Source organism: Plectropomus leopardus, chromosome 14, assembly GCF_008729295.1.
Source record: "Plectropomus leopardus isolate mb chromosome 14, YSFRI_Pleo_2.0, whole genome shotgun sequence".
NCBI lineage: Eukaryota > Metazoa > Chordata > Actinopteri > Perciformes > Serranidae > Plectropomus > Plectropomus leopardus.
The window spans coordinates 6,790,026-6,812,283 of NC_056476.1; the positions used below are offsets into that span (position 1 = coordinate 6,790,026).

Below are 22,258 nucleotides of genomic sequence, written 5' to 3' on the forward strand. Positions count from 1 at the left end.
GAACAATAACGTAAAAAAAAAAAAATAAGAAGAAGAAATAAGCTGCAACACACATCCTTGGGTTAGAAGTATATTCTTTTAAAACAATTTTGAATTTAATCTGAAAAAGTAGAGCACCAAACAATAAAGTCCCCATAGCATAAAAGAGGCACTCCGTCCTGACTAACCAGTTTTGATGCAAATAGCTAAACAACGGATTGGCTACTGAGGTTTTTCTTTTTTTCCTCAAAAGATCTTAGCTGAGAGGTAAAATGATTCGTCCTCTGTGTGTTTTACAGGGAATTTCATAGACATGAGAGGCACAAAGCAGTTCAGTAAATATGAATACACAATAAAAACAAAACACAAACACAATCTGAATACATACTGTATGCCAAAGCAAATAGAAGGCTTCACTTTCCCTTCACATTTTTATGAGCATTCTGCACCGTTTAAATCACGACAAATAAAAATTACATGAAATCAAAGCTACATACATCTTCAGAAAAGGGAAACACAAAATTAAAGCAGTGCACCTTTTTAAATCTTTTATGTAAACATGAGTGAACAAAGTGTTTTCTGATTTTGAAAATCTCAAACTGGTAACATAACCACTTGAGGATGTGAATACACTTTTTCTTTTTTCTTTTTTAAAAGATGAGACACACGGTGTTAGCGTTCAACACTGTGCTATTTTCGCCCTCATTAAACCTCAATAACATCAACTGCAGACTTTTTACCTCTTAAAGAGATATAAACAATCCACATAAAAAGTTTTCAGAATTCAACACTGCAAAAATAGTTTAAATCATAAAAATACACATATATATACAGAGAAGAAGTAATGCATTTGGTGAATGATTACTTTGAGCTGAAGCACAGTAATAGTCAACCAACTCACGCTGTTAACATCATTACTTTAGTATTACTTACAGTAAAGTGATATTGATTTATCCAGTTACACTTGAAATGCAAGAAAACATACTATTGACTGATCATCATAGCCCCTTGAATTTGTGTGCAACGTGTTTCACAACATGAGAAACGTGAAAAAACGACTGGAATGTTTCAAAAAACCACAAGAGAACGTAACATGTTTACTCCCTTATTTTCACTGACCACGTCAGTTCAACATCAAAGATGAAAGGATGAAAGTGCATCGTCAAAACTCATAAAATGCTTATGGTCATCTGTATAAGAGAGAGAGAAATAAAAACGCTGTTTAATCAAAGCAAAAACATGAGATCAAAAGCAATGCCAGCGTGGCTCACTGCATAACTGCATCACTGCTGCATAAGTACAGATATACCATATAAATAGTAGTCAAATATTTACCAGTATCAATAAGTGCTCACGTTCTAATATATAAATACATCTTACAGTATTCATAATTACATATTAACTTCCTCTATTTTTGTGCAATAGCAAATCCCATGCATTTTTACCAAGATAAAAACCACAACATTTAGAAAAATGCAACATAAGAAACATTTTTTCTTTTTAAGATTGTTTCACATGAATCAAGCTGCATCCGCCTGTCAGCAGAACTGACGGAACAAGAAAGAAAAAGCTTTTCTTTGAGCGAACTCTCTGACAGCGCTCTGGATAAAGAGTACGTCAACGTTTCTCCCTATTCAGGAACAACCTTCTCGTAACAAAAAACAATGAAAAGCAAAATAAAGGCACAGACCCTTGCCGCTTGATTAGAAGCACCAAACTGCACAAGAAGCATCTACTTAAAATTTGGTCAGACTGTTTCATAATACACATACTTTTCCCCTTATAAATAGTCTTTATTTACTGCACTACTGCATCACACCTTGATATGATTACATTAAACAACAGTCTATTTTCAAAGTACACATACAGTAAAATACACTGTTTGTATGCATCTAAGAAGGAGTATATGTTTAAGGACATTTGTACAGAATCCATAAATATAATTTATGTGCAATTGTACGCAAACTACTATGTCAAACAAAGGCATATTAGCATAATATCTTTCCATATTGCACCTGCACCCAATAATGATTCTCCACCTTGCACGACATCCTGCTGCTCGTCCAATCATCATCAGTATCTGAAGAGAAGAGCACATCAGACAGTGTGGGTTTTGTCTTCACTGTGAAGGTTTGATCTCCACTCAGATTTCAGAGGAGCTGTCTGGAGTATGTGCAAGACCAGAGGAAGTGTTATTATATTGCCTCTAACGGGATAAAGATGAGGTTATGTGCCTAAAGGGCTGAGGACGACAAGGTTGCAGGTGTAGCAGAGGGGGTGGTGTCTGTTCCTGGGTCGAATCAAGGAGACAGAAAAAGGTTTCAGTGAGGGTCCTCTGTGGTGATCTTCAACGAGGCGATGGCTTTCAAGCAGGTCTGGACATTCTCCTCCTGTCTACTGTCCCCGATGCCGGGGTCGAGGCTTTTCTCCTGAGCGGACAGCTGGTTCTGGCCTCTGATGTCTTCTGCTCCAGACTCAGGCCCATGGACAGATCCCTCCCTGCTGCTGCAGCGCTGGCCCTCGCTGCTCTGGGGGCTCGGCACCGAGGAGGGGGTGACATCAGTGCTGGAGGAAGGCGGGGAGTGTAACATCTGGAGCCCTCCGACAGGAACGACGGGGAGCAAACTGTGGGCCTGCTGCTGGGAGTGAAGAGGGAGGTGGCTGAGGATGTTCTGGTGATGAGAACTGGCAGCACCAGGCAGACTGGGAGCCAAGCTGCTCCTTTGATCCTGAAACGACATATTGGCAGCGTTAGCAGCAGATTCAGCATCGCCAGCATCGTTTCTCATGTGGAAATATATTACAGTTAGCAAGATGCAGAGAAGTGAGAAATAAAGCATTAAGTAAACTTAAGACAGCACTTGGAGAAGACAAACCTCCGCCATGCCTGCACAATCCATCAAACAATAAGGCCCAATCTCATTCCTTATTTTTACCCCTACTCCTCATTTTTGAGTGCCGTGTTGCCCCTCAGAGCAGAGTTTCAAAGGGGGAGTGGTTGAGATCTTCTTTTATGAAATGGGAAGACCCTGATTCATCATTAGATGTCATCGACTTTTGCTCAAAGAGACGCAGTGGGTATTGACGAATATTACAAACATGCCGTCTTCTGCTGTGGTGATTTTTCTTGCATGGGCTATTGCTATCCTTTTGCAGTTGTCAGGACACCCATTATTTATTCACAACATGAATTCCACGTTATCCATCGATTAAGAAGTCAGCGAATTGAAAAAAAAAGCAACAATACTTCATTACCAGGCCTCTCGTGGAGCTTTATAGGCTAATGTTAGCAACCCTTACTCCTACCCTGCCAGTCAGCACTGATATTAGAGGAGCAGTAACAAGAGCAGCAACTTTGCTGCTGGACTAAGGATACATTTCAGGTGTCATATGTCATCAAAAGAGACTGGAATGAAACAAAAATACAAATTGTCATGCATAAATCAGAAATAACAATGTAACATTAGCTAGTAGGGGTGGGAATCATCAGAGGACCCTTGTTACAATATTATCACAATATTTAGGTCATACAGTATTATTGGGATTTTACATGTTTTGCGATATGTTGAGTATTAATACAAGGTATGTTGCAATATATTGGGATTTATTACCTTTTTCAGCTGCAATTTAAGGAAACATTTTGTCAACATTGCTTTTATCTAATATTTTAGTTTTCATTCTGTTCATCCACTCACAGTTATTTTTATTGCAGCAAATTGTATCTTGTGGGCTGAAACAGCAATTGATTTTATTATTCCAGTATACTGCCAAAAGTTTAATGTATATAAACAATTTATATAATAGAAAAGTCTATACTTTGCATTCCTGTGCCAATACAATATTGCCAAGGACAATATTGCGATACTCAATTTTCTCTTCCACCCCCTCCACCTTAGCTATCTAGCTAGTTAGTTACCAAGACATCTGCACACTAGAAATTTCTTTTGTTATTCTTTTTAAAAAGACAAGGTCCAAAATACATTCAAACAACATTAAACTAACATTAGACAATGATTGTTGTAACTGTAGACATTATACATGTGTTCTCCTTGTGTAGCCATGTTGCAGTTGATTTCTCAGAACACTTAGTTTGGAGTTTGCCTCTAATAAAAGCCTCAGTTTGGAGGGCCATGCAGCTCCAAAACTTCACCCTACCCCTCTACCCAACAAGAATTGGCCTTCTAACCCTAGATGTGGAGTGGTAAGGGCAGTGGGTGTATTGGGATTGTGCCAAAGCCTTAGGCCCTAAGTGCTAATCTATATGTCTGTTATTGTCAACAAATCCAATGAAAAGAACAAAATCAGCAGGGAGATAGTTCATGTCTTACTTTGCAACTTCCTCACCCTGTCTAAGTGTAGGTCATGAATATAAACTTTCACATATCACTTTTACAAAAAAGGCTCAATAACTTTCACCTTGCACCTAGCATTTTTCTTCAGCAGTGACAGGGAAGTGGGGAGCGCTCCATCTCACTGTTTACGTTTTTTTTTTTAAATGACACACTGACCATGGTTTCCATGACAATGATATTGCGACATGAACATAAGCTAGAAAGCTAACCTGACGCTACGTTAACAGAGGTTTGACAGCACAGGGAACAACAAGCTTACAACTGTACGCTGGTCAAAGCACAACAGCCACCAGAACCATCAAGTGTTGGCCAGCCGATCTGCTCCCACAGACAGGCTTCTCTGTTTTTGTTGTGGCAGAAGTCTGGCTAAAAAGCAGCAGTGACATCACCGGTGCCTTTCTGAAAAGTTCAGAAATTTTCAACTCAATGCGCCAGGAGTGGCCACACAAAAAAGGCAGAGGGCTTTGAATCTTATAGGGAACGATTAAAAAAAGATGCCGGCACTGAGAGAAAAAACTCTTGGAGGACACAGGCTCTTACTCAAACAGCATTTTTGGGGACTATTTTCAGCTGTGGATGAATCCACATTTGGTGTTCCAGTCACGAGAGCAACAGTGTGGCTCAGTCATGTGTTTTTAATAATTTTTGGACATCAATGGAGCTCTCTGGCACAGAGAAAGATGATAAGTCAGACTTAGGATTTATTGACAAAAGAAAAACCTAAAAACCCTATTTTTCAGAGGTGTACTTGAATTGGGTGCAGAACGCTTTACGATACTTACCATCTCCATTTCAAAGGCTCCTTGGTGTTGAGCCATCTCCATCTTTGCCTGGTGTCTGGTTTTATCGCCGCTGCCTTTGTGTTGGTGTGAGCCTCTTCGTGGTGAAACCGCCCTCAGCACAACTCTCTGCCGGCCTCTGACTGAGGACTCTCTTTTTCCACCCAGCTCTGTTCCTGGAGACATGGGCCGTTCAATTGAGCCCGGAGAGAGGTGCTGAATGGGTGTGAAGCTGGGTGAGCCAGGCCTCAGCGGGGAGGTGTCCCATCTGGGAGAGGAGCGACCTCGCGGTGAGAGTTCTCGCCTCGGGGACGGGTAACGCAGACGTGAAGGGGAGGGCTCCCTGATGGGAGACTCCCAACCAGGAGAGAGCAGACACGACGAGTAGGGGTCGAACAGGAAGCTGGCCTGGTCCGGAGACAGCATAGTAAGAGAGTCTTCATCCATGGACTTCTCTCTCTGCTCTGTTGCGAGGACAGGTCGATTGTCCGAGCCAGTCCGCCTGCCAGAGGACTGTTGGCGGACATCAGCACCAGGCAAAGAGGTGAGGGAATAGCCATGGATAGAAGTGGTGGCTGTGACTGACAGAGAAGTAACTCCACATGGCTGAGGACTCGTGCTTCTTGAACGCAACTTTGGAGTAGAGTCACCATCGTATTCATCGTCCTCGTCATCGTCTTCATCGATTTCATCCACTTCTTCATCCATTCCGTCAGAGTCCTCTGCATCTGAGAACTGGTGTTTGGTTGTGGCCACGACCTCTGTCTTGGACTCTTGTTGGCTGTCGTCCACTTTAAAAGACAAACACACCAGTTAAGAGGGATTTATTCTGCTGTAATTCATGCATTTGCAAGAATTTATAATATACTGTACATGTCAGTATCTTACCATGTTCCTGTATCTCTGTGTCATCCATCGTCACTGACACTCCCAGTTCAAGACATTTCTTCATGTGCGCCTTTGACTTCATATGTTTAGTCAGGTTTCCTGTTTTTAAAAAAAATGAAAAAAAGTTATCATTTGTCACTAAAAAATACCTGCATTTATCTTTAAAGTGGCCGATTTTTTTTTTTCAGATTTTCACCCAAATTTGATGTGCCCACACACCCAAAGTTGTTTTGCCTACTACAAAAGGACACTGATCACTTTTAAGAGAGTCTGACACAGAAAATTCTCCCAGAAATTAATAAAAGTGAAGAGAAAAGCAGGTGGACATTGCAACTTGGTTGCTTGTCTTGCACCATAGTGGCTCTAAATAGCAGCAAAAATGTGTGTTGTGTTTACAACTGCTGCAAATGTGTTTATTTTATAAATCTGATGCCACAGATGTTTGTATGATACTATTTTTTTTCTGCTGATTTTTAAAGGGATTCCTAGATAAATTCAGAGCACATAAATTTTCAGCACAATTTTCAACATGTAGGTGGCTGAGCCAGTAGCTATCAGCTAATGGAGCTAACCCCATAACCAGCATAAAACAATGGTCAGATCAATTTTATTTACATGTTATTATCTATTAACACAAAAAAACAATTTGCTTCACAGGCCTTTACACCAGGAGCCTAAAGAATACTCACCTTTAGTTTTAAAAGCAAAGTTGCAGACCCTGCAGATGTACGGTCTCACGTCTGTGTGGGTCCTGATGTGTTTTTTCAGCATGCTCGGCTTCTTACAGCGAATACCACACTCCTCACAAATGTATTTCCCCCGGCCTCGCCCTCTCACATATACATAGTCTTCATTGGACTTGTACCTGAAAGATAGAAGTGAATAAATCCATAAAACAGGCCTGAATAGGTAAAAACAGCGCAGAGGGATAGTTAATGAATGCACCAACACCCTAATATAGCTGCTGCATTTGCTGTCAGCAGAACTGACAAGTGTTATGATAACTAATATCTTGACTGACCCTCCCTCGAAGATCTTAATGCGAGTTGGCACTGTTTGGGTTGTGGAAGCCTCCCTCTCTTTCCACTCCTCCTTGGCAGTTTTCACTCTGCAGCTGATGTCTTTCACCTTCTTCCCGTAGGTGAGGTCCACCTCTTTGGGCTCCGGTTTCCTCTGCAGCTGAATCAGATGAACAAACATTTTGTTAACATCCATTTTAAGTAGACACCATATCGACAGCGTAACGTGATGCTTCCAATATTGTATGTCACACATGGCGTTACACAGCATGTTTTGCAAACATGAATTATGCTGCTTCAGGGGGGGAAAACAGTGAAGGTTTTTATGTTCTAAAAGCCATGGTAGGCAGGATTTTTTTGTATATCTATTTTATCAACGAAGAAAAACATTGCTTTGCCAAGGCAGATGATATTTATTTGAATATAATTTGGTGTGTGGTATTCTCCCTGCCAAGACATCTTTTTCTGCAGACGATAAATGCAGAACAAGTGATGAATCAAAGTGTTTAACGTCCTAACTAGCAGAAGGCAAATGATTTCCAGGAACTTGCCAATATTGACTGAACCTTCTGCCAAAACATTTGTGCAGTTTGCCAAATTCTGGGTAATAAGGTCCTATAAACTTTCATTTCAAACACTTATCTTTTGCTGACATCAAGGGCTACCAAAGTGGAAAACTGCCCAGTGCAGCTTGATTATAAGTATAGCGATACCAGTAGGACTAGTTTAACATATCATCAATAGGGCTTCACTCTTAACACCCAGAACAAATGTTTTTGACCTGTTTTACTATCACAGTAAAGGATGGTCATATTAAACCTGACCAATGATTTGAGGAAAACATGTTGAAGTAATTCCTGTGAGCAATAACCTCAGGCTGCATACCATTCAAAATACTGTTCCTGTTTTTCTGTTCTGACTACAGTATGATGTCATAGTGTGAAGAATTTTTTCATGTGGTTATCTGCTCCAGCCATGCTACTACAAGTGTTAACATTAATTATGTTACATTGCTACATGAAGCTACATGCTAAAATCAGGGAAACATGTAAAGTTATTTGTAGATGTTGTTAATTTCTCCCTGATTTTGGACCACATTCCTGCTGCAACATGTCTGATTTTGTTTAGAAGCTTTTATTGGTGATTTTTAAAAGGAGAAAGTGCTGCTGTTTATCATTACAGTCATCTCTCAGCTGCACACACACTCTTTATGTATGTGTGGCTACATGCTAATATAAACAAAAAATGTAATCTTTGTTGCTGATTGAGTCATAATCCTGCTGGAACACATCTGGTTGTGTTAAGCAGCTTTCATTGGTGTTTTTTAAAGGCAGAAAATGGCACGATTCTCCATTAAAGTCATTCCTGTTTGCAAGTACAATGCTACATGTAGCCACTGTAAACAAAGCAGGTAATCTTGGTTGCCGATGTTGTAAATTTCTCTCCAATTTTGGATCATATCCCTGCTAGAACTAGTGCAAGTGATTTTTAAAGTAAGAGAGTGCCACTGTTGTCCATTACAGCAATTGCCAGGCCGTGTATATACAGCTGTGTGGGTTTGAAACATAAACTTTGTTGTAGATATTGTGAATTTCTCCTGATTTTTGGATCATATTCCTGCTGAATCATATCTGGTTGTGTTTAGACACGTTTATTGGTGATTTTTCGATGTAGAAAGTGCCACTGTTTCCTGTCACAGTCATTCACTGACTGCAAGTACACTGCTAAAATACATGTAGCTACATGCTAACGTCAGGGAAAAGGGGAAATTGATTTTTGAAACTGTTTATTTCTTCCCGATTATGGATCGTATTCCTGCCAAAACATGTCCAGCTTTGTTTAAAAGCTTCGGTCTCAAACAGAGGGTGAATTCAGGTGTTCTGGTACTGACAGTATGAGGCAAATAAAGTGTTTTTTGACCATTAATGCATGTAAACATGTTCAAGTAGAAACCCAAAATACAAGTTTAAACCTGAAAATGAGTATTATAAGTCCACTTTAAGGCAGTCATATACTCAAAAATAGTGCAGAGATGGGATAATTTTCTCACCTGCTCCATGGTCTGCCTCCACAGGATGAGGGATGACACCAGTTTTCCTGCGCCTGGCTGACACATGGCGGCCACGGTGTATATAACCTTGTCTCCCCTCTGTTTGGACCGTAGCAGAGCCAGAGCAGTACTGGTATTCAGCTCTAGAGGGTTCGGGTTGTGGGAACTCACACACCAGGTGGCGTACACAGAGGAGAAAGGGGCGTTGCTGTGAGAGCAACTGGGCTTGGTGTAGTTGAGATAACACCAGCTCACACCTGTCGTCGTGCGAAGACTTGGAAACTGAGATAACAGTCTTGAATGCTCGGCGTGTGAGATCAGGATGTCTTGACTGGTAACCAGCTGCGCCACCATATCCATCTGCACTTGACTCTCCATGCCAACTTCTTTCACTTCGCTGACTGATATCACGGAGTAGGGAGGTGAGCTGGTTTCCAGGGAGCTACTTTCCATAGCTGACTCAACGCCGTGGTCAGTGCCCTCTGTCACTTTTTGTTGAAGTGTGATAAATTTACTCATATGTGAGTCATCCTGAACATGATGTGTGGATGCACCCTGCATCTCTGACCTGTGCCCCTTCTCTTCACTCAGATTACATTTTCCCAACTCCACAGCACTCAGCTCTTCCACTATCTGCCCAAACATTCTTTCCTCTTTCACACGTTTTTGCTGCTTGACCTCCATGAAAAGGTCCAGGCTGCTGGCAGGGGATAGCATCCGCTTGTTTGTGCCACCACTGGAGGCGTTAGTGGTTGAGATAGTCCTGGAGGTCAGAGAGAGCGGGATGCCTGTCTTGAGTTTAGCTGATGACAAATCGAGGGCTTCAACACTGAGCGTTTGCGTTGAAGGTGGTCTGGTATAAGCTGATACATTAAGAGAATCTCCAGGCAAACGTGAAATCTGATTCTGAGGGGTGGATGTAGTGGAGCTAACACTTTCATACTGATTGTCGAAAATCTGTGATACTGAAGTGTATGTGATACTGCCGTAGGGTGGCACATGAGTCTGTATTCTTACAGGAACTAAAAGGCTCGGATGTGACAGCTGGGGGAATGTATTCCCGGCAGAGAATATTGGCAAAGACTGCGGCAGAACAGCAACTGCTGTGAATGGAGGGGAGGTGCTGCCGAGGTACTGCGGGAACGCTTGTGATGAGACTTGTGTTACCTCAGTGTCCATATTCAATGACTCCTGTCGCACCAAGTTTCCCCTCCTTCTCTCCCTCACAGCTGAGTGGCCGGTGCTAATGTCCACGTGTCTAACTTTGGATGTTGGAGAGAGGCTGCCATAGTCAAATGATATGCTGCGTACCTCTGGGAACTCCTTGCGCAAGTTACACGGCGCCTGCTCTGAAGAGGAGCGTCTCATTTCATGTTGTTGACGCTGGTTGAGCACAGAGAGGGAGTGCCCACTCCCTGGCACTGCTAATAGCTCTAGCGGTTTGCCAAATTCATCCTGCCTGGCTGGGGAGACTGACTTCAAACTCTCCTCCCTGTCAAAGGAGAAGGTGGAGCTATAAGATAAGTTGCTGTCTTGGCTCGGGCTGCGTGAGAGGCTGGTGCAGGCAGACTCGAAACTAGATTCGCCAGAGGAGTGCTCGATATCAGCTAAGCGTAGCCTTTTCTTCTTTGGGGGGAGCTTTTCTGGAGGGAATTGTGCTAAAGTTTCACTCCTCTGAGGCCACTGAAACTCCTCCACATGCTTCTCTGGCTCCTTCACCTGCACATCTGGAGCTTTTTCTGGACTGTCAGGCTCTACTGTGACTCTAATTTCTGGGACTTGAATGTTGGGCTGACGCACCAGTTTGGGGCCAATTTGAAATGATTGCCTACTATCACTCCTTTCCAGTTCATATGATTCACTTGCCTCCATAGCTTGAAATGAAATACTGTCCTGTCTCGGCCCGTGATACTTGTACGATTCTGCCTGTTCAGAGTGAGGCCTGTTTATTGAGTTTGTGTGCTGGATAACAGAAATTACATTCCCTAAAGTTTTCCGACCTGACATTTCAGGGCTCACTGATATGTCCATGTCACACCTGTCCATCATACTTGAAGAATGTCCTTTCCCTAACGCTATAATACCCGCCGCAGCTTGCTTTACATCATTGCTTGAATCAAACATTTCCTCACACTGTTCAGCCTCATAATGGCCTGTAAGATCTTCCTCTTCCCTCTTCTCTTTCCGACGCTTCCGTGTTGCCAGCTCCATTGCGTGTCTCTGATGGCTCATATTAGATGCCACAGAGGGGTAATTTTCCATTTCCAATCCTGAGGGTGTAATGCCACTCTCGCTCATCTTTCCATGGGTGTCCGTGTCTGTGTGGCCATCATGTGGGGAGAGCTCAAAAGCAGCTTGCCGCCTGAGTCTCCTCATGCCCCCGGTGCTCGTTCTCTCGTCAAAAGAGTGGCTGCCTCTGAGGGCTTGGGGCATCGTCAGACACACCGCTGAGGATGTTGGCATTGAGTTGCTTCTTATAAGCGTCCCCACATCAGAGCCGGTGTCCAACTGCTGTTCTTTCACCTCTTCCCTCATGAATGACTTTGTGTTTATTTTGATTGACTCGACTATGTCTTTTTCTTGGGTGAAAACGCGGGAAACACCTTTCTCCGAGCTTCTTCTGGTATATTCAGAGTCTGTGCTACAAGCCACAAAAGCTGCTGTCTGTTTAGGGCTTGGCCTGTAGCACTTCCCAAACATAATTTCTTGATAGGACTTTGCATTGGTGTTCGGAGGACCTGTCTGGTGCTCGGTGCTCTCGGATCGCGAGAAGTATCCGGAGTCCGTGCTGCCCTTGCTGGATTGACTTGGGAGGGACAGATTGTGTTCAGAGTCACTGCTTCTTTTTTCAGACAGCCGAAGTGCAAGCCTCTGTTTGATCGTGCAAGATTGCATTGCACGGCTAGCCTCGGCAGCAGCGGGAGGTGCATTGATTTCTTGGGGCTGGGATGAACCATCCTGAGCTGACATCGACGTGGCTCCCTTTTTTTGAGCAATGAGATTTAGTACTTTTACAGCAGTGTTATCTGATCCCTCCACTGGAGAGTCCAGCAGCAGCAGCGGGTCGTTAAGAGTGTCCTCGTCTGTGTCCGTGCTTTGCTCAGCATCAGAGAATAACTCTCCTTCCCCTTCAAAAGACCCCTGGTCCGTGTTGGCATTGTAAGAACCAAGTTCTGAGAGTGGCACTGTTCCAGCTTTGACCGAGTGCGCGTGGGACTTTCTGTGTTTGTATAAATTACTCTTGGTTTTGAAGGAGAATCCGCAGGGGACACATGGATAGGGCCGTTCGCCGGTGTGTGAGCGAATGTGTTTCTTAAGCACGCTGGGTTTGGCACATGCCCTGCCGCAGTAATCACAAACATACTTCCCAGGCTTTTGTGGTTTCTGCTCCACCTTACACACAGCCTCTGACAGCTGATCCATCCCTGACTGGGAACACTGGACCTCAGGTGAACTGGTGGACTTCCTCTGAGATGCAGGTCCAGGGGACTGTGTAGAAACTATGTGACTTAAAGCTTTCTGTCTGCCAGTGGGAAATGTTTTTGTGGATTGTAGTGGAAACATAGACACCTCATAGTCTTGATGGCTTGTGGACTGGGTTTGGGAGTGTGAATCTTCTAATTGCTGTGATTTCCCTGAGTCAGACATTTCGTTGAAACCACATGTGTCTCTGCACTGACCTTCTTGCAGTTGTTGGTGCCAGCCCTTGCCTTCCAGTTCGACTGATGGACTCCTCCTAGTCTGTGCTGCCTCTGAGGTGCTTTTTTTCTGTGCAACAACATTTCTGTCCTGACCCTCAGTGGAGCTTTTCACCCCTGCAGTAGTTTCAAGTGACTCCATGAATCCAATGTCACCTTCTTTGGGATCGATTTGCAAGGACACTATCTGTTATGTAACCGTAGTGATATTAACATACATGTGAACTGATTGCAGGGAAGGGTCACCTGAAAGAAATCAAACAGAAAGTAGAATTAGACAAATGTGTATGTAAGACAGTCATCAAAACTAGTTAAACGTGCACAAAAGGCTAATAAAGACAAAATATGTACTGAAAACAAATAATTCCTCGATTAAATGTGAGTTCAAATCACTCTCCTTGAGAGCGAGCACTTTTCAAGGCTGTTTCCCAAAAGTCCTTCTAATAAAATTGCAGTATAAAATTCATAATGAGCTCCATCACAGCAGGAATGGAAAAACATAAATTTCTCTTTAGCAGCCTCTAAAAACACAAAGCCTCATTTTAACTCTGGTCAATGCCCCTGTGAACATATAGAGGTGTGTGTAGGTGTTTAACGCACATGCTTGCCTACTGGAGTATGTGTGTCATGAATGGTTCTATATACTGTATGTTTATTTTGCATTTGACTATAGGAATCTTCACTGCAACACCATCTCCTTTCAACAAGCTCAAAATCAACTCCTTTTCCTTAATGCAAAATGTCACTTTACTATTTTCAAGCTACAGTAGGTAACTTTAATAAAAAATATATTTTCTATTTGCTGAAACTATAACTTCATATACACAGTACTACATGAGACAGAAAATCTGTGGAAAAATATTCTTCTACTTACTCCATCGTCTTGTAGCACTTCTCATGGCCAATTGGTAATTCTTGTGAAAATTACTTTTTGTCATATTTGCTGAAACTGTCACTCAGAAGTACATGAGACAGATGGTCTGGGGGAAAAATGTTCCTCTGCCTCATTGGTATTTGCTTGAATCTACCACAACTGAACAAAAAAGAAATCATCAGTCGCTGCTCCTAAACAGCGGTCAAACTGTCAAACTAGGCAGCACTGATCAAATATGAATTAAGATTGTGTTACTGCATTGACTAAAATCTTTTCAGACACATATTTTAATGTACTGTTTAGCTGGAAAATGTGAAAGATTGTGACCCTGACAGTGGGCAGTGCTGTTTCGAACATGGCGGCCGGGTCACAAACATTCTCATTTCATAGCTAAACAGTACAAAAAAAATCTTTTTCTATTAACATTTGAGGTGAGGAAAAGGGAATGCAGTAGCAGAATCATGATTCATGTTTGGTTAATGCTGCCAAGTTTGAGGGCAATTCACGAGCAGTGATTCACATGATTGACAGCTGCGTTAGAGTCCTTGTCTTTGATTGGTTGTTTTTGGTGTGCTGTGTTAGATCTGTGCAAATGCCATTAGAAGCAGTAGGAAGAGGAGGAAGGACATGATTTTTTTCACAAGTTTTCTGTCTCAAATACTTTTGTCAGAATATAGTGACAGTTTCAACAAATATGACAAAAAGTTACCGTCAGAAAAGTTACCAACTGTAGCTTGTACAAATAAGTACAAATATCTATAAAGGAGTTAATGAATGGGTCGTCATCGACAATGCTTTTTGCAGGGGAACAACTGGAAGGGCAACTTTTATTGATTTACAGTAGAAAAAGCTAACGTATTGTAAGCTTAGCTGTGAATTATCAACAACACTGTTTACCTCCCAGGTCTTTATCTCTTCAGTTTTAATTTCACTTGTTCAGTTTTTGTCAACTGTTTAAAAAAACCCTCTAAACTTCAATATAGGTTTGTATGCCAGAAAAAAACTGTAAATGATCTGGCCATGTATAATACTTAAAACTCTGTAGTAAATGTACATAATGAAAAAAAAGTATGATTATAGTATGTGTGTTGATGCATGTCAGCACACACTAGTGACACTATCACTGTAGATCATGAGTAATTACGCGTGATGAGTACCTGCATCTGTATCCATTCAATATCTACATAAAATACCAAAGTATTCAGCTTAACTCTTTAATCCATTGTCGGTTTCACATCATATTATGTTATGATGTTCCTTGTCTCTTGGGGGATTCAAACCCTTTGACCCATCTGTGTTACTGGTGTCATTGTCTCCACGCTGAGCTGCACAGCTCCACATACTGCCCTGCACATAAACACGCTGGACTCCGGCAAGAAACCTCATCATCCCCACGGTTGAAGTGAATTGCTTTTGCCGCTACACTTTCGTTTCATACCAAGGGGATGGGTCTCTGAGGGCACGTCATTTCCATCTTCTCAGTATCAAATGCTGTGTCCTCCCTAACGAGGTTATGTAAGATTATCTGGTTCAAACCCTCTGAGTTCCCCTTAATTAGGACATCCTCCGACTCTCACTCTCTTTCTCACACTCCCTCTCTTTCTTTGTTAGCGCACCACACACTCCTCAGGCATTAACCAGAGGATACGAATCCAAGGTGACTCGAGATGCCAAGAGATGCTTGAAAGCAGCTGTAAGGATGATAATCTCCCCCTTTTTTTTCAAATTCCCCATTGCATGTTTTGGCTGTTTATGGTTCAGTAGCTCTGCTTTCGGACAGATTCTTCCAGAGCAGGATAGAGAAAAGATAATGACGGATGGCGAGGGCTGCCTCAGATTGGAACGATCCATGTTTCAACAGGGAGGTTTACTGAGGTAAACTAAGTGGGGTGCCTGAGGGGGGTAACAAAATTCAGAGGCCTGGTAGGGAGCTCCCCTTCAAGGTCGGTCTGACCTCATTGCTTAGTTTTCCATCCTCGGTGAGCCCTGAGTGGAGGGAAGGGGAATATGGGTGCAGAGTGACAGCGAGATAAGACCCTCAGAAACAATGCATACCTTTGAACTAAGCACGATAGAGAGGCAGCACAGCCGACATATTCAGAGTCTCACTGACAAGTCAACAGATTCACTTTTTTGTGTGTATCCAACAGACCTATCCCTGCAAATTTCTCTCTCTCCTGGCAACAAGCTTTAACCTATACAAAAATATATGACACAGCAGCAATGACGTGCAACAACAGGAGGCAGGTGGGTGGCAGTAGGTGTGTTTCAGGACGATTGTGGGCTGACTGTGGTACAGTATGTCCGCATGGATGGAGAAATGACTTTATGGAGAGATTTATCAGGACGGCAGACATTCACGGGGCACATCCCTTACTGCTCTCCACACACAAGAGAGGACAATGAGCAAACAAATGCTGGCCATGGAGAGCATCGTTATGCCGCTGCATTACATCATTAGAAGCTAAGTTGGCCATTAAAGGGAACAGGCATGAAGCCTCACGCTGACAACAAATCCATAAATATCATAAGGAGATGACCGGCTTCAGAGAAGCTGGATGGTAAAACCCTCTGTGGTGCTCTTACAGCAACATAACATGCAGAATCAATCAACAGCTCACTCAGATCAGAATGACATAAAGCGCACGGTCTGATGGGGGGAAAAAAGCCTTGGCTCATACAGCAGCTGACATTCAGATATCAAATATAATCCTCATACAAACCTGACATTTGAATAGTCCCTTGTCCCATATCGACAGTCACATGTGACATTCCTCATGCTGCATAGTCCGTTTCTCCATTCTCCTCATGTCGTGGCAACAATAATGAAATAAATTAGCAAGGTAAAGTCCCATCAGTCATGAAGCTGCTGGCTGACTGGGTGTACATTAGAAGATCTATTGATGCAAGCTAGTCACCAGAGAAAATACCCAACCGTGACGTGCGGACCCAGGCACAAAAATAGCAAAGGGGCCCTGGGAGGGATTACACAACAGCCCACGTTTAAGGACGCTTTTCCTCTCTCTCACTGTGTTTCAAAGCACAGCAGCAGCTGCCTCACGCTACACACAAAGTGGGGAGTCAGATATCATGATGCTAAGAGCTAAACATCACCTTTCTTAGATGGCCAGAGTTCATTCATCCCCAGATTCAGTCAATTATTTTTTTGGTGTAATCTGGATGAAGACAAATCAGATACATGTTATGATTTGTATAAACCAGTCGGACAGAGTATGTGAAGCACGGCAGAGGAGAAATGCAAAAGTGATAAGGGTTTTGAAAGACTCTAATCACATGGTGCAGCCGCTCTGAATGTACATTTCCTACAGCGTGGTCCTATTCAGTCGGTATATAGAGAGGAGCTCAATGAAAAGACAGCATGTGGCTGACTGCGAGGATGCTGCAAAAATAAGACATGTTCTCCAAATCCTGAGACACCCACAGCCTGTTCAGAGCCAGTTCTCTCCCATCACGACAGGATTCGCTTTGTGAATGGAGAGAGTCGTGATGAGGGTGTCATTAACACGAAAAAAAAAAAACTAGGACAATACTGCAGATTATGTGCAGCTGCAAACCTCATCCTGTGAATCAGATGTATGAGTTCAGTGTGACATGGTGCTCTGCATTTACTTCTTCCTCGTACATTAACTACTTTCTCGTAACAAAACTTGACCAAAAATGACTGTAATGATAGTATTCTAATATGCCCAAACCTCCAGACTGCATTGTTATTTCTCTGTAATATTTTTGTAAAGCAGAAAACTCTCAAGTCAATACAGTTGTGGTATTGAAAAGTGAGACAAATTATATCATTAAGAATAGTACACTTAGCATCACATTTCAGTGAAATTAAGTATTTGTATTTTGTTTTCTATTCTACTTTCTTACACCTGCTTGTATGCTTTTTATATTTCTATAGTGCAAAACACCTCTAATGATTCCTGATAGACAAGTTATTGACATTACTCAAAGAAGAAATGACCTTCAGTGGCAACAGTCAGATTTGGATTTTGTGCTTAAGTACACTTTACAAGGTATTTGTACTTTGAGTCTTTTCATTTTGTAGTATTTTGTATTTATACTCCACTACATTTAAGAGAAGAGTGTTGTAGTTTTTACTGCATTAACAGCTAAGGTTAGTTTTTTTAGCCATTGAGCTCTTTAGTAGAAACAATTCACATTTGTTATTATTCACCGGCGCACATTAAATATCACTTGTTACGGTGGGTATTTTAATGAGTACTTCTTTCATCACTGCCACTGTAAGTACAGTTACTTCCTGTAATTTAGAGGTACTTGTAATTTGCTTGAGTATTTCCACTTGCATTTTGTATTACTTTTATTACATTTCAGGGAGAAATATTGTATTTTTTTACTCCACATGTATTTCACTGGTGCAGTTACTCTGCAGATAATGATGTTAGATGCGAAACGTGGTCTTAGATCAAACTACTGTAAACTGCTATGAATTAAGTTATCTCAAAAGCCTGGACCAGCCACAGGTAAAACACATGACAAACCACTAAATTGGACTTGAATTTGAATTTTAAGTGATGATTGGATACATGCCAAAAATCTGTTTCCATCATAATTTGTTTAAATGCTGCTCTGATGACAACAAATGTAGAAATTTCTCTTGATTTTAGTGAAGTTATGATCACTCTCCTTCAGTTATTCTTTGGGTTGAAAAGGCAAATGGTGACGTCTGCTGTAAAGATCGTAAGCCCCCTGAGCCAAATCTGGGATATTGGGCTGTGTAAATAAAATTGCCTGACTTGAAAATGGATTTGTGTGAAACTTTGGCCTTTCAACACAATATAATTTACACAACTATAAATACCTCACCCGCGTTGACCATCCTCCTCAGATTCACTGTGTGCCACTGGGTGAGAACAACTGGGTGCCTCTATGAATAGGAGTCCTTGGCTTTGGGCTACAGCTGAGACTCAGCTCTTTCTTGTACCTTAAAGCAGAACAAAGACTTTAAACTTATGTAACGACTTAGAGTCGAACTTCACCTCAGAGTTCAGTATCCTACCCAAATGGGAAAGCTTTTATTTCTTGTGTAGAACAACTGTAATTTCACAGAGCATTTCTTCTTGAAAACTGAAACTTGCTGTGTGCCAAAAAAGCAGCGAATGCAGAGACTGTGTATTGACGGAGTCCGTCCACAGTATGGAATTGCAGAGAGCTATTATTAGCCTCTAACAACCCGAAGATGAAGTTGAGGCTAACTAACTGCACTGCAGCTGAGATCCATTATGCTGTATTCAGTATCTAGAGGAGCGGCACTAAAATGGCTGATACTCAATGTGCAGTGAAGGTCAAGTCGCCCATCTCTATAAATATAATGGTCTGTCCCCCAGGATGTTCCACACTGCTTGGCATTTCCACCATCTAAAGCTGCACCACGGCTCCGCTGACCAGCTCAAATCTGCCACAAATTTGCATGTGATTGAATGCCACACAGGCAGCCGACTACTAGCAGGGCTTTAATGATATTAGTGGTAAAACAGATGGGAGGAGGGGGGAGACAGAGGGGACAACACACAGCGAGGGGGGGAGGTTTATGAATGGAAGGAATGAGGCTTTCCTCCCTGCTGGCTGTAGTGGCTGTCATATGACTGACTGAGATATCACTTACAGGGGACACTGAACGCTGCAGGTTGAACAAACAGCTGATACAAACACCAGTAAATACTCATATATAAAACCTCGATCCTGCACGTCTTCACTTCATCATTAATTCATTCACTTTTTGATCAATCGTCCATCGTTTCATTTATCCCTCAGCTCTCTCAAACCAACCGTACTTTATGCCATTATCTCAGCAGTACCTGAAAATAATCTTGACATGATTGTGTGTTTCCATGGCAACCATGCCAACGTCTGTAGCCAGTTTTTTTTTTCCCCGGTTCCTGTCTACATATATAATTACTACCACAGATTACAGCACCAAGACTGCAGGAGTGAGTGGAAAAAACAAGCTTCAGCAACGCAGTGCGTCAATATGTGATCATACAGTGTTACAGGTGCTGATAGGCATTAAAATGTGACGTCTATGATATAAAATGTTGCCTTAATTGAGTCATGCTTTTCAATATGATAAATGCTTGCAAAATTGAATGTGAAATTGATGTTCCATACAATGCGCCCCAGGGATGACGGTTTCCTGTAGGCCAACAGTTGGCATTGCCTTGGTTCCCTTGTCAAAAAGCCTATAGGAGTTTTCCACTGGATTTGGATTGTTGCAGCAAATAAGCTCCACGGCAAACATTTCTGATACAATCTTCACAAATTAACAACTGAAGCCTAAATGCATCGCCAGAAATAAAAAACTATCATTAGGATATTAAAGGATTACACCACACTCACATTACTTAACAGCACCATCACAGAGGCTGTAGTATCCAACATGATGACGTTCTGTTGTCTCATTTAGCCACCGTTTAGCAACTGCCTTTTTAAAGATACAATAAAGGCTTTAAATTCATGAGTGGGGGATTTACTGATGCATTTTCATGTCATAGAACAACAGGTGAAAATCTCTTACGCTTGTGTTGAACACAGACCTTTTGCAGGCTTCTAACTGTCTGACCTTGAAACAAAATAAAAGTCCTCTGCTATTTTCATGTTTTTATAGGGGGTATATGGGGACTATTTTTGACATTTAATGGTGCAAAGATTGATCAAGAAAGTACTCCACAGATTAATCTTGTGTGAAAATAATTGTTAGCTGCAGCCCTGCACTAGAAAAAAAAATCTTCAGATATTCATTTAATTTGTTTTCAATTTTAAATTCATAATGATAAAATATTTTGAGTCTGAGTCAAATTCTTTGTAGCCTACACAATTACTTGGCCATTAAAGCTGAATGTGATTCAGCCCCACATTCATATGTAAAAGCTTCATATTTGACATTTCAATATTTTAGCTTTAAGCTTTAGTTCTCTGCTCACTTCATTTTACAAACATAGAATAAATATGAGCTAAATTATTTTTTTAAATAGTTAAAATCGCCAACTTTAATTAAAATGTGGCAGCCCACTGTGTGTGCAGTCCACTGTACATTTGTCCTCACACGATTTGCATTCTCACATCTTTCTGTTGTTGTTGTTGTTTAGGGGATCAGCTGTCATGTGCGGGTACCCAGGCCGGGGATAGCCTGCTGAAGGTGGGAAATGCATGGACGTGAGAACCCCTTGCGAACCCCCCATCTGCACGTCATGGAACATTTGCAGAACAGGGACCTCCCACCTTAAAGGCGTGCAACAGAGAGCAGACACAACAGTGAGACCTGCCCTGCACCGGACTCACCATCTTAGGTGACAAATACACCTCTTTTTATTGAGATCGGAGGAGGAGAAGGCAAAAGCAATAACGGGTTAACCACGTAGTGTGAGCGCGGTGAGAAGCAGCGGAGCAAAGGCTTACCGGTCACTGTGCAGCGTGCAGATGATTTCATTTCCCCGACATTCTTCTGATGCATGACAGGGAGGCTTGTTTTCCTGGGCCGTCTTTGCACAGCTGGGGTGTAGAGTACAGAGCAGTTTTGCGCCGTCAGCGTGCTTTAAAATGTCACGCAAGGCCGAAGTGTAGATACAGATGTGAGCAGCAGGGGGCGCTGACAGGATGCAATAACTGAGGTAATCTAGGAGTGCAAAAGTCAAACTGAAACAATCAAAAGTTATTAGAAAACGTGATGTATAACACAAAAAGATGGTGCTTAAAATTTTATTTAAACATTTCTTCAACGTATAAAACATTCAATTCCAAATTGATTAGTGCTGCAGACTTATTTAAAAATCACATAAAAACATGAAAGCTTAAAAAAAATGATCGAAAATGGTGGTGAAAAATCATAAATTGAAACATCATATTTCACAGTTTTTTTTTCATTAGAGGTCACATTTTGACTGATGCATATAGGATATGGGTCAACCTTTTCTGGACATAAAAATGACAAAGTTAAGGATCCCTGAGCTAGACAGTGGTGGAGGAAGTACTCTGATCATTTACTGAAATAAAAATAGTAATATTACAGTGTAAAAAATACTCTATTACACATAAAAATCCAGCATTAAAAAACTTAAGTAAAAGCATAAGTATTAACATTAAAATACACTTAAACTAAAGTAAAAGTACTATTTATGCAGAATGGCCCAGCATAGTTTTAATTATATTATTGTTTAGTTTTGATTATATTGTTGAATTATTAGTGATGTGTAAGCATCATTTTCAACTATTTTATAAATGGCTGGGTAGCTTAATCCATAATACATCATAATTTATCAGTTGATTTATATTTTGTATTAATAATCTGAATCAGCAAAGTAACTGATGTTCAGGGTTCCCACAGTCTTGGAAAAAAACGGAAAAGGCTGGAAAAGTAATGGAAATTCTCTGTCACATTGTCAAGGCCTGAAAAAGTCATGGAATTAGTAAAAGTCATTGAATGTTTTGGAAAAGTCATATTGTGAATTGTGTTGTGTGTAATGAAATTGTCAGTTATCTTCCGTAGATAACCTTTCATGCAATGTAACATAACGGCAAATGTATTTTCTGTAGCTGATTATATATCGTAGTTCCAATACGCACTGATGTGTGACAACGTTTGTT

At 41.6% G+C, this 22,258-nt stretch overlaps 1 protein-coding gene across 1 annotated transcript; it reads right to left on the reverse strand.

Annotated features, from left to right (window-relative positions):
- Positions 1-57: 57 nt before the first annotated feature.
- hivep2b (HIVEP zinc finger 2b) lies at positions 58-16,528 on the reverse strand. Its single transcript, XM_042500406.1, has 7 exons — positions 16,363-16,528; positions 9,068-13,011; positions 7,020-7,177; positions 6,688-6,863; positions 5,999-6,097; positions 5,114-5,901; positions 58-2,708 (listed from the first exon to the last, which is right to left on the reverse strand). Exons 2-7 carry the CDS (start codon positions 12,905-12,907, stop codon positions 2,301-2,303), a joined length of 5,469 nt encoding a protein of 1,822 aa, XP_042356340.1. The 5' UTR covers positions 12,908-13,011; positions 16,363-16,528; the 3' UTR covers positions 58-2,300.
- Between the last annotated feature and the right edge of the window lie 5,730 nt (positions 16,529-22,258).